Raw genomic sequence first — 11,923 nt, forward strand, 5'->3', positions numbered from 1 at the left:
AGTCTTACATAAAGTATCATTCTCTTCATCTCTTCTCGGGTTTACGAATGGCCTCCTGCCACACTAGGAAAGAGTTTACCTTTGTGATTATTGGAGGAGGCATCTCTGGAGTGTCATGTGTAGAATACTTGTCATCGTTATGTTCAGAAGAAACAATCGCTCTTATAACAGCTACAGATATAGTCAAAGCGACTTGCAACCTTAAGAAGTTCGGCAGAACACTAGAGGAATTCGATGTAGAGGAGAGATCAGCTTCTTTACTGTTTGAACAGAGTCCTAATGTTGTAAGCATACAGTCAGTTGTCGTTGGTGTTCATCCTCAAGGTGCGTATGTAAGGTGATATTAGAAAATATATCTACCATCTATGTGCATTACAGTAAAACGTGTACTTAATTTAACGTTTCAGTCCCAGCCACATGTAATTTTTAAACAGCTCTATTTCTATCCTTAACATTAATTAAGGAAGACCAAGTAATCGAACAAGTTTGCTGTTCGTTTACACGTGGGTTTCCCTGTTAGTTTGAATTTTGAGGTGATAGGATAAAACGCGGTTTTCAGTTACTAAAACAAGGAATGACCCTAAATGACCTAAAACGACTAAAAATGACCTTTAGGGACCTCTAAAATGTCCCAAAACGACCTAAAATGACCTTGACTTTGCGGTGCTGACAAAATCTGGATCGGACTGGATTGGACGGGATTGGATCATGGATCAAATCTCAGACTAGATCACGAATCAGATCACGGACCAGATCACAGATCTGATCTTGGATCATGGATTAGATCATGTAAAATAAAATTAGAATTTTTGCGTGACAAGTCAAAATAAATTCTGTGTGACAAAATAGAGTGTAGGTCCCTCTGGGAGTTTTTTTTCACCCAAAACCCCCATTTAGTCACTTTCACAGCTGTGTCAAGGAGTGTTGTGTAGTGCCACCATGGATGAAGGCAAGCAAGAGGTATGTATCATTTTATCATTAAGGTAAGAAAAACGTGATACAATCCACAGTTGCTTCTTGAAGTCCTCGGGCTTCCTCTATTGCTGGCGCATGAGGCACATTTGAAGCTGTAGTTGGCAAATTGGTTGACCTTAGTACTCCACATTGCAAACTCAAGTCTTGGGTGCTATTTGAGATGCGTGACCTCCTAATTGCTGCTCAGATCAAAGACAAACTAGAAAAAATTTTGAAAAACCGTCTGAATTTTTGACAAAACCCAAAAACCAAATGCTAAACCAGGTAAAATCTGCAACTGGAAATGAACAATTAAATCCAATCCTGTCTGGTCCAATCTAGATTTTGTCGACACTGCATTGTCCACATAACTCAGGGTCGTATTAGGTTATTTTGTGTCATTTTAGAAATCACTCAAGGTCATTTTATGTCATTTTATGTCATTTTAGATCATTTTAAGTCATTTTAGGTCATTTTAGGTCAATCCTTGTTTAATTGACTACCAATAAAATGCACACTCTATCAAATCCCTTCATTTATGACTTGCATGTTAATGTGTCAGGTTGAATGAACTCCGTTGTTTAATGATCTAACAGTGTTTACTCAATGAAAATACGCTCAGTTAACATAGCCTAAAACTAACAAGATTGACTTTACCCTCATAGGGATCTGTGATAGAGAGTTTGTCAAAAAAGAGAAAGATTCCCTTTTTTTGTCCTTTTGAAATGAGACTTTTTGTAGGTACTCTATATAAACATTTCATTGAAGTGTTACTAATTTCAGCTCAAATTGCTATGCTGTTAAAATTTATTTTATTTCTGATTGTATTTATTAACTTTAGAGCACAGTATTATAACAGAGAGTGGTAACAAGTATTACTACAAGAAGCTGTGCATCTGTACAGGAGGAACACCCAACCTTATTACCAGACATCCTTGTGTTATTGGCATTAGAGATACAGAGAGTGTATTACAGTTAAAGAGTAAGCTTTCTCAGGCTCGTCGAGTAGCTATTGTTGGAAATGGGGGAATAGCTTTAGAACTTGTGTAAGTTAGTTGAAAGATCTACAATTTTACTCTTTTGGCTTTGAAATTAATGTATAATTATTACTCATGAGTCATCCTCATAATTTTTAAGTTTTCGTCATTGTTAGTTAGCTTCAAGTACTGAGTTTTGCATTCAATCTCTCTTCTCTTTCCAGTGGCAAGTCTACATCATGTATAGAGGTTTCATCCCAGTGGAACTTTGCATTCTATAAGTTTTTCCTCACCAAAATTATTTCTCCCCAGCAAATTCAAGAAGGAGCTCTTTAAAGGTGGTCAACAAAATCTGGCTGTCAGATTTGTAGATTTTCACAGCAGAGCCCTGTCATTCCCTGAATTTTTCTCAAGACAAAACATGTCTTTTCTTAGACAAGATCATGATATAGATCCATCAACATAAAAACTTCTTGCTGTAACCCACATTTTGGCAAGTACAACCTGTTAAAAAAACAAGCTGGTCTATGATTGTTAACATGTATTTAGTTTAGTTGAAGTAATTCCCCCAAAATCAGAAGTCATTTTTGTCCAGACTTGATTGAAAGAATAAAATTAGAATAAAACTAGGCCACATATAATCAGCATCACCACTTTTTTTGTAGGGTAATGTGTGGGAAAACATTTCAAGTGTTTACTGTGTTGCTTTGGTTTTTGAAGTGTGGAAATGATCCAGTTTAAGGTGAATTAGTGATTCTGATTATTTCACATTACATCACTGCAACATAAAGCACATTTCTCTTCATAGGTATGAGATGTATGATTGCCAGGTATTGTGGGCCATTAAAGATGAAACCATTGGAAATGCATTCTTTGATGAGGGAGCAGCCACTTTCTTTCTTCCCCACATTGAAACCAACCAACAAGTTTGGAAAGAAAAAAAGAAGTTTATGACGCATACTGTGAAGAGAATGAAGTATGGTATAGAGACTGTTGAGAATAATAAGCATGGTTAGTATTTTTGTCTTTTCCAAAGCTTACTGAAATTTCACTTAATCCAGGGACCCACAAAGACCCAAGTTTGTGGTGTATTGACATAGTTTACCAGTATTTCCTAGATTAAGCACCCATGCCCCAATAAGCATCCCCTCCCAAATAAACACCCATCCCCAGGGCCATAGTGTCAAACAAGCATCACCCATCCTCCCTCACTTTCTTAAACAGTAGGGATTCAAGGAAAACCTGTTTCTATTGCCACTATAGTTATAACTTTTTAAGCTTCAACTAATAATAAGTGAGATAATTTGGTTTTATCAACTGAGCTTCTTTGTCTGTTGAAGGGCTAACTCTCGAAACATCAGCTTTAAAACTCTTTACACTGGCCAATTTACATTAACTCAGTTGATAAAACCAAATTATCTTGTTATACTCCCCCACTGATGCAGCACCACAGTTTCTTTAGAAACTTACCCCTTTTAAATATGAAGCACCCCCCTCAATTAAACAACGCTGCAATACAGTGCAAGTGCCCCTCCTTTTCAGCTAAAATTTTAGATAGGGCCTAGGGGCTTATTCAGGGAAATGTGGTGCATGCCAATATCACTGTTGTTAATCATGTAGATACATGTAGCCTTTGTATTGTGGAAACATGTGGGTAATAACTAGTGACAGCCTCTAACCCCTGCCCAGTTTTCTTTGACGAAAACACCTTAAAGTGTTAAACTGAATAAAGGTTAAGGTTGCAGGAACTTATTAAAATACTAAAAAAAGGCATTTTTGTAATGCTGATTTGTTACAAGAAGTTATTTATCCTTGCTGGAACTGAGATTTAATTAGGCTTCTTTTATATGGGTTTTTTTATTTACTGGTATTGCTTGCTTTGGTTTACTTAATTTTTGTCAGAAGCCTGTTATCATGGAAATCCCTCCAACACTTTGAGTGGTGGAGCTTTGGGACCTGACTGGTGTTCAGACTTCTCTCTCTGTGGTGCCAGCAGCAAAGAGAAAGGTTACAGACAGGTTCATGTGGAATACAAATGTGAATTTAAACAACTACTTAACCCTGAAGAATTAAAAAGGTGTGGTGAGAAAGAGTCACCCTTTCCATCATTAAATGACAGTTTATTAGATTCTGCTGATTGGCCAGTGTATATCCAACTTTCAAATGGAAAAATATATGGCTGTGACTTCATAGTATCAGCAACAGGTGTCGTTCCAAACACACAATCATTTGTATCATGTGCTCCATTTGACACAGCAGAGGATGGTGGTCTATTGGTGAACTCAAATATGCAAACTAATCTTGTAGACATTTATGCTGCTGGGGATGTTTGCACCTTTGGATGGGATCCTGCACCTCACTGGTTGCAAATGAGATTGTGGAGCCAGGCACGGCAAATGGGAATGTTTGCAGCAAAGTGTATTGCAGCTCATTTTTCAAATGAAAAAATACCTTTGGACTTCTGTTTTGAATTGTTTACTCATGTAACTCAGTTTTTTGGATATAAAGTTGTTTTGCTAGGAAAATTTAATGCCCAAGGACTGGGAAATGATTATGAGCTACTTCTGAGATGTGCAAAGGGTGACGAGTATGTGAAAGTTGTTTTGCATGAAGACAAAATGTGTGGAGCTGTTCTTATTGGTGAAACAGATCTAGAGGAGACCTTTGAAAACTTAATTTTGAATCAGACAGATTTAAGTGCCATCAAAGATATTTTGCTTAACCCTGAAATTGATATTGAAGATTACTTTGACTAATATAAATGCATTAAATTATCCTATAATGTAAAATTTGAGACTGTCTGGTTATTTCAATCCGTACAGAAATATTGTGTAATAGAGTTTATTGATCAATGGAACCATCCAAGCTGTTCATTCTATTCAAAATTTTCAAGATAATTAGTTTATTTTTTGGCCATTTTTCACAGAGAACTAATGGTGAGACTGCAAATGATTCTGGGAGGTGGCAAGTCTACATCATGTATTGATCCCTTCTAAAATTTTATTGAAGCACCCCCTCCCCCTCATTGATTAGCCTTTAATCTATCTTCCAAAAGAAAGAAATCAGGACTTGAGAGAGATTTTCTCCAGAGGCCGTACATTTCTTACCACCACCATTAAAAAAATATATGTGAAACTATGACACAGCCACAGCTTTGAGATTCCAGAGAGGCAGATGGTTAGAACATAAAAAAAGAGACTATTGAAGCCTAGATGTTCGACACCTTGCAAAGCAACCAGGCTACTTTCCCAAGGACAAATCAAGGCTTCAAATTCTTTTTTCCATCTCCCAGCTATCTGCCTAAACAAATCAAAGGACAAGGGTATGGAAGACACTTTGGACAGCAATCAAAACAAGCAGGCTTAATTGCCACCACACTTTGAAATGTACTAATCCCTGTTTGAAAATACAAATTGTTGATGAAAACGTTTACCAGTATCCCAGAATCTCTTTCCCTTGCTATCCCCTTGCTAACAATGACCCAGTTCAATGTCTAGCTGCTTAAAAAGGCTGTCAAACTCAAAATCAGAAAGTCATTACTTAAAACAAGAAGAAGCTGGGATCAGTTGCTGTGAATCGAGGTTTTGATTATATTTATTGCTTCAGACTTTATGAAGAAGTAACCATATCCAAAATAACCCCTGTACAATTTAGACTTTACTGATATTGGTCTACAAAAATACCATGGTACAGAGATTTCCAAAACAAAGAAAGGTATATTTACAAAGGTTTGATTTTTTTCAATAGGTCGATTTTAAGGGGGCAGAGGTATTCCCCTTGGGTCAGATAAGCTGGGATCTTGTAAATTCTTCATAAGCTGGCTGAGCCATCGTTTGGTAGATGCATCATCCTTCAGACAGTTAGAAAATGTACCATCTTTCAGTTGATCAGGTAGACACTGTCTAAGAGCTTCACGGGCCCTAAATATATGGCAACATCAAATTAAAAAAGAAATTGTACTGTTAAGTAAATCTCCACTTGACAGTACTATTGCAGTTCAGGAGAGGCTGAAACTGAAAGCGCATTTTTGTTTAGCAGCTTCTAGAAAAACAAGTTACAGTTAGCTGCACAGAAGCCCAAATAAACCCCAAACTTAATCAAATGCGCTCGAGAAGGCTCTGCAAAGATAAATGATGTTCCCAGAGTCTACTTATCTTAGAGAGCCTCTGATAACATTACTGAAGTAAGAATTTTGAGATAGTAAAGGCAGAGCCACAATAGCTACCTTAGTGGTTACCTGACAAAAGGAAAATCAGACTCTAAACTTTCAATCATCATGTATCAAATGCTAACACACCTGGGATTGTCTGAGAGGCGAAGGTAACACCTAACCACATGTTTCAGTAGCCTTGCTGACTGGTCCTTAGCTAAAGCTAACACCATCTTCCCCTGAAACCCAATCATAAATCATATAATTTTATATTTGTTAAGTGCTTCATTCTTTCTCAACCCATAGTGGCACAAACCAAGTGACCAAGAGCTAACTTCAACCTTCATCATAACATCTAATGAAGTATTCAGTGGGACAGATGAATACACATTAATGAGCAAAAGCAAAGCATTCTCTCCATCAATGTAATCCAACAAGTTCGAAAGCAGTATTAGTTCCTATTCTAAAAAAACTTCCTTACAGACAACAAAGAAGATTCAAATATGTAGTACTATACAATCAGTGCCTAGAATTTTACTTACCAAGATCATGGCCACATGAGAAAACCTCTCATATGTTTGGCAAATATATGATAGCCCTGTCTCATCAAGAAGAATTTTTTGCAATATAAATGTTGCTACCTGGGACAAAAGAGAGACAAATTTAACTGTTTGAGTCAAATCAAAATCCAAATTAAATCTAATTGTTAACTCTCCCCTCTTGCTGCTACACATTGTAAATTAGTTAAAGAAGTCGGTGTTAGATCAAGACAACAAGCTCTACCTGATAAGTTTGAGTATTCTCACCACCTGTTTGGTGGGTAATGTATGCACATTAAGGGAGAAGTTACATGTAAGTGACTTCTGGGAGTTAAAGGGTTGATTGAGCAAACAGAATCTAGTACATTATAAAGGCAGATAGCTGCTGAAAATTGATTACCCTGTCAGCGACGATGTCTAATCTCTTACCTTATTTGTTACAATTAAATAATTTTGAACCTTCATTACAAGAGACAACTATTAACCCTATTTTGGCAGTTGCAGGGTAAAGAAACACCAATTAAAAATGCTATTGATACATTAAAAAGTCTTTGTAAAGAACTCTAAATAAGTTATGGTATATAATGTTACAATGGGAGACAAAAGCACCCTGGTTCCATGGGTTTGTCAAAGGAAGGTGTGACAATCACTTACAGTCTTTGACAGTTCACTACCAGATTCCATGATTCTTAAGCACAAAGGAATTATTTCTGTTGTGAGGAGGAAATTGATAACTTCAGCTTCATCAGTCTGAAAAACAATCATAATAATACTTATTAGATTATTTATAACTTTCCCACAGAGAAAGATCTTATTTTATTATGTTAATCAGATAACATACCTTTACTAGAGCTCCTACAACTCCAAGGCTAGTTAATCTCAGATACTCAAATGGCCTTGTTTTACTTGTGGTGTGAAGGAAAGGATAAAGGAACAAGGGGATGTGTGCTGTAGAGCAAAATAAGTATAAAATACCATGAAAGTACAAGAGTTATTAATTTTATAAAACAAGTTTCTAAGCAAATCGAGAAATGTAGATCACATCCTAAAGTGTAAAAACTTGTAATAATATTTTTCTCATTGACATCAACACAGTCATTACCTCACTTAACAACACACAAGGCAATAAAAAAGGGTGATCATAAATTAATTTATTACAGCTAACTCCTTGTTACTCATATCAAGTTTGATTTCCAGGATTAGCACCAAACTGTACTTAATGATCTACTTTCATTTTACACTTGATGAATCAAACCATAAAAATTGAATGAATCAAAATTCCACTGTCTCAAAGTGATTTTAACATTCAATGAGTGAAGCCCCTTTGTTCTAAAGCTGACTCAATACACTGTTTGAACAGTTATAAACCAAGCAAGAAAAACATGATTTCTATTTCCTGTCAATTTACCAGGAGTCCACTGTAATTGAAAAGAGTTCATTTTATCTGACTTGTTTATTTTCCCCTGAATTATTAACATAAGTCTACTGTAATTGTGAGAAGTTCATTTCATTTTGACTTGTTTATTTTCCTCTGAGTTATTATAATAAAGGGCTTTTTGAGTAGCACTGCTTGCATGTACCGTAGCATTACATGCTCTAGATGCACATGCAATTGCCACGCACTGCTCGGGTGAAACACAAACACTGCACCTCACTAATGCACCTGCATGTAATCAAATACCCATATGCACATATGTTTGTGTAAATCAGTAATCAGAACTCATCCAATATGTGAGTGTTATGTACCCATTATACATGCTTGATATAATTCTTCTTGGACATGTGTACAAGTTCATTTGTGTGTCTGTTTTTTTTCCCCACAACAGTTGTGTCCCAAAGTATCTCCACTTTCCCTCTGATGTTTGAATGACTGACTTATCGTAAAAATCTTTACAAGCCAAAAAAAATATTACCTTGTAAAAATGCTGACCTAGTTTCAGGATGAGAGGCAACACATTGTAGAAGAGCCAGAGCATTACAAACACGGTTAGACTGATGGGCCTGAATAAAGTAACAAAGTATGTAACTGAATTTTTGCAACACTTAGATTAACATATTTGAAATAAAAATAAACAAGAAGCTTAGTATGTCATTCTATAGTTTTTCATCAACCATAAATTACTTACCGTGAGATTTGGAGGGTTTATAACTGGATAAATGTTAACTATTTCCTGCAACAATGCCGCAATGGTTCCTGTAACACAAAAACAGAGTAATTATAATAAAATTTTGAACCATTAACATGCACATGCACATGTAGCATTATTTTACACAATGTACATTTAGCTTCTAGAAGAAATTTTATCATAAAAAGAATCACAAAAAAATTACTTGTCCAACTTACCAAATGAATGCCACAGCATAGGTGCTAAATCAGGAACAACTTCCCTTTTTTTGCTGAGTCACAGAAAATGATAAAAGTTAATTGATTAAAGTTTACTTAGAGGAAAAAATGCATTTTGCAAGACTGTCTTAATCATACATCAGATTGTTGAAAGTGCACAAACAGAATTAATTATAAAATATTGCATAGGGCCACAGTATTATTGAAAGATTGGAAAGATATCCATGAAGTGGTCAATTCTTGATTGAGTGATGTTAAATTGCTGCACTTACTAGGCAAGGTACTTCTAATAATTATTTAATGCTTCTGTAAGTGGCATTATTGACTAAATATTGGATTCTGTAATCAGTTCAAACCCTTAACATCCCCCCTGCCAGCCCACAGGCATTTTACTCTCATCCATGCCTGAAGGGTGGGATTTTTAACCTTCTCTGGTTGGGGTGGGGAATTTGAGCTGGGGACTGACAAGTCTTTCCAGCAAAATAAATGTGTTTTATCTTTTAGTATAGACTGAGAAGTTTAAGGTAAAAAGTTTGTTTTTGTGAGCAGATGGGTCAGAAGGAAACTGGTCTACTAAAAAGACACCATTGCTAATCTTGCCTTGGACAAAATGATGTTCAAATCCAGCACTTCAGTCGAGCATTTAACACAATTTTGGCCATGGAAAAGTTCAAATGCCCAGGAGTTTGCCCATGGAGAGGGGGAAGATATTGAAGCTTTAAACTGATAGAAGCATTACTACCTATGAAGGACAATATTCAACCCTCTAAGTTACCAGTAACTGTAGAGAGGTGTTACAGTTGTAATGTTATCAATATTTTCAAGTAACAATAATTTCAACAGTGTTCATCCTCTACTGTGCATAATACCACTTAGGGATGATTTATAACATAAACATAGGCTCTTTTCTTGCCTGCAAGCTCATTTGGCACAAAAAGGGGCGTATGATAACCATGCATGACAAAACTAGATGTTCACAAAAAACTTGAGATGTTGTGAATGACCTAGAACTCTTTAGAATAAGCATGTATACATTCCAAGATGTTATCTACTAGTACAATTGTAAATTCAGAGGTTTCAATAACTTTTGAAGTACATGTAGATGGTAAAAACTGCAAAGTAGGTGGCTAAACGAGGTTTGATCTTCACTTTAATGTAACATATTTCAGAAAAATTAAGGCAGATGGCAAATTGTACTGGTTTCCACCCCTTACTGCAACCCTTGAAATTTGTTTAGTCTTCATAACTGCTCAATGGAAAATGTATTGATATTTTCAGAGGGAGAAATTACATGACAATTTCTTCTTTCAGTCAAATAGTTGAATTGTTGAACAAAATCAACTTGAAATCAGTTCAAATTAAAACATATACCTGAGCTCCAGCAGTGCATGCTCTCTTGTATCAGGACTAGACAGCTCAAGAACCCAAGTATAAATTTTCTCTCTTTCCATTTCAGACAAGTTTGAAGCCTGTGTAGGATGGCTGTGAGGAAATCCTCGCTGTAAATTAGCAAAAAAAATGGTTGATCAAATTGCAAGCACTTTAAGTTACAACAAGGGTGTTATTCTACCTACATATGCAGATGAAATACCATATATATATCTCAGGTATATATATCTCAACTCACAGAAACACTTTCTCAAGATTTCTGCATTTTTGTGGAAAACTCTGAAGTCTATGATGAAAGAACCATGATGTACTTCTAATTCTTTTCCTTTTGCCTCACCTATATGCTATATTTTACAATGTAGGTTGTTTTCATGACCATGGGCATCCTTAAAAATAATGCTTTCGGAAATTTCTAAATGTATGCTCTGTCACAGTCAGTGAGATATTAAGGTACAAAATAACAAGTGTAAATGAGATCCTTGTTTTAAAGGTCAAATATGGCAGCTAGATGATCACAGGATCTTTTCTTGTTTTGCTCTTATAACTGCTATGGTTATTTAAATAACTACTACTAACACTAACATTTTCCACTTTTCTAAGACATTTTTTATACGCAAGTCAAAAAGTTCTTGTCTTTTCTCAAAACAAAATGCTGCAGTTATCATTTATGTTTCATTACTTTATATGGCCAGGGTAAATACTGAAGCACATGAAGTCACAAACGTTCTTGGAGAGACTAAATTGTAGAAAATGTAATATGGGTTACTTTACGTACTCCCTTTACATAGATCTGCAGATGATTTGTTTTACTATCAAACATCATATAAGATTATTTGCATATTACATAGTGTGTCCTAGGATTACAACAGAGTGATTAAGTTTCTTCTGTACTCATTATCATTGACGTAAAGAGTGGAAAGAGGAAATATTGATCATTATGATGTTCTGGTATTCTGCGATTGCTGTCTGGCAATGTTCCCGGGGAAGTGATCCTTACATTTCCAAACTTTGAAAAAATAACTATATAACTCGCGAGAATTCTAAAGAGACTATATACTCTGCAAATTCTTCCAACAGATTGTAAACGTTTAGATAGGTGATCATACTTAACTATATCTACATTAAAGGAAAACAAGTGTAAATAGTTGTCAGCCTTTATTACTCGCTTGCTCTGATTTTAAAGACTAAAATTTCATCATAAAACCAAACTTAAAAGGGCTCACATTTTTATACAATTTCAACCGACCTGAGACACAGAAAGAAAGATTGTTTGGCGAAATAACGTAGGTAAAAGCAAACGTTTTACAGTGAAACGAAAACGAATCAAAAACAACAAACGACGCCTTCTTTCCTTTTACACATTACAAAGCAGGTTATGTACGATTTTCAACGCAATGGCAATTTGAATGAAATAGTACCTGTTGTCCAAGTTGATGCATCATATTTCTTTGCTTGTTCTCTGTTCTATAAGTATATGTTGATGGTTCTCACAAACAGGACCTTTCCTTTAGAACTGGAAACATGATGATTCAAAGCACTTTTGAGCCGCCGTTGTTTAGGGTTAGCGGCA

The 11,923-nt window shown here is 35.7% G+C and overlaps 2 protein-coding genes across 3 annotated transcripts; one reads left to right on the forward strand and one right to left on the reverse strand.

Annotated features, from left to right (window-relative positions):
- The first annotated feature begins 27 nt into the window (after nucleotides 1-27).
- LOC131792932 (pyridine nucleotide-disulfide oxidoreductase domain-containing protein 1-like) lies at nucleotides 28-5,002 on the forward strand. 2 transcript variants are annotated; one of them, XM_059110338.2, is made up of 4 exons: nucleotides 28-324; nucleotides 1,796-2,000; nucleotides 2,740-2,942; nucleotides 3,834-5,002. In XM_059110338.2, the coding sequence occupies exons 1-4, from the start codon at nucleotides 48-50 to the stop codon at nucleotides 4,685-4,687; spliced, it is 1,539 nt and encodes a 512-aa protein (XP_058966321.1). In that variant the 5' UTR covers nucleotides 28-47; the 3' UTR covers nucleotides 4,688-5,002. The 2 variants fall into 2 exon arrangements, with proteins under 2 accessions (XP_058966321.1, XP_058966323.1); XM_059110340.2 differs by having other exon boundaries at nucleotides 3,837-5,002.
- A 495-nt stretch (nucleotides 5,003-5,497) lies between these two features.
- On the reverse strand, nucleotides 5,498-11,898 carry LOC131792933 (CCR4-NOT transcription complex subunit 9). Its single transcript, XM_059110341.2, has 10 exons — nucleotides 11,772-11,898; nucleotides 10,336-10,463; nucleotides 8,965-9,017; nucleotides 8,747-8,814; nucleotides 8,534-8,621; nucleotides 7,462-7,568; nucleotides 7,275-7,370; nucleotides 6,624-6,722; nucleotides 6,229-6,320; nucleotides 5,498-5,851 (listed from the first exon to the last, which is right to left on the reverse strand). The coding sequence occupies exons 1-10, from the start codon at nucleotides 11,793-11,795 to the stop codon at nucleotides 5,686-5,688; spliced, it is 921 nt and encodes a 306-aa protein (XP_058966324.1). The 5' UTR covers nucleotides 11,796-11,898; the 3' UTR covers nucleotides 5,498-5,685.
- Nucleotides 11,899-11,923: the final 25 nt, after the last annotated feature.

Source organism: Pocillopora verrucosa, chromosome 7, assembly GCF_036669915.1.
Source record: "Pocillopora verrucosa isolate sample1 chromosome 7, ASM3666991v2, whole genome shotgun sequence".
Taxonomy (NCBI): Eukaryota; Metazoa; Cnidaria; class Anthozoa; order Scleractinia; family Pocilloporidae; genus Pocillopora; species Pocillopora verrucosa.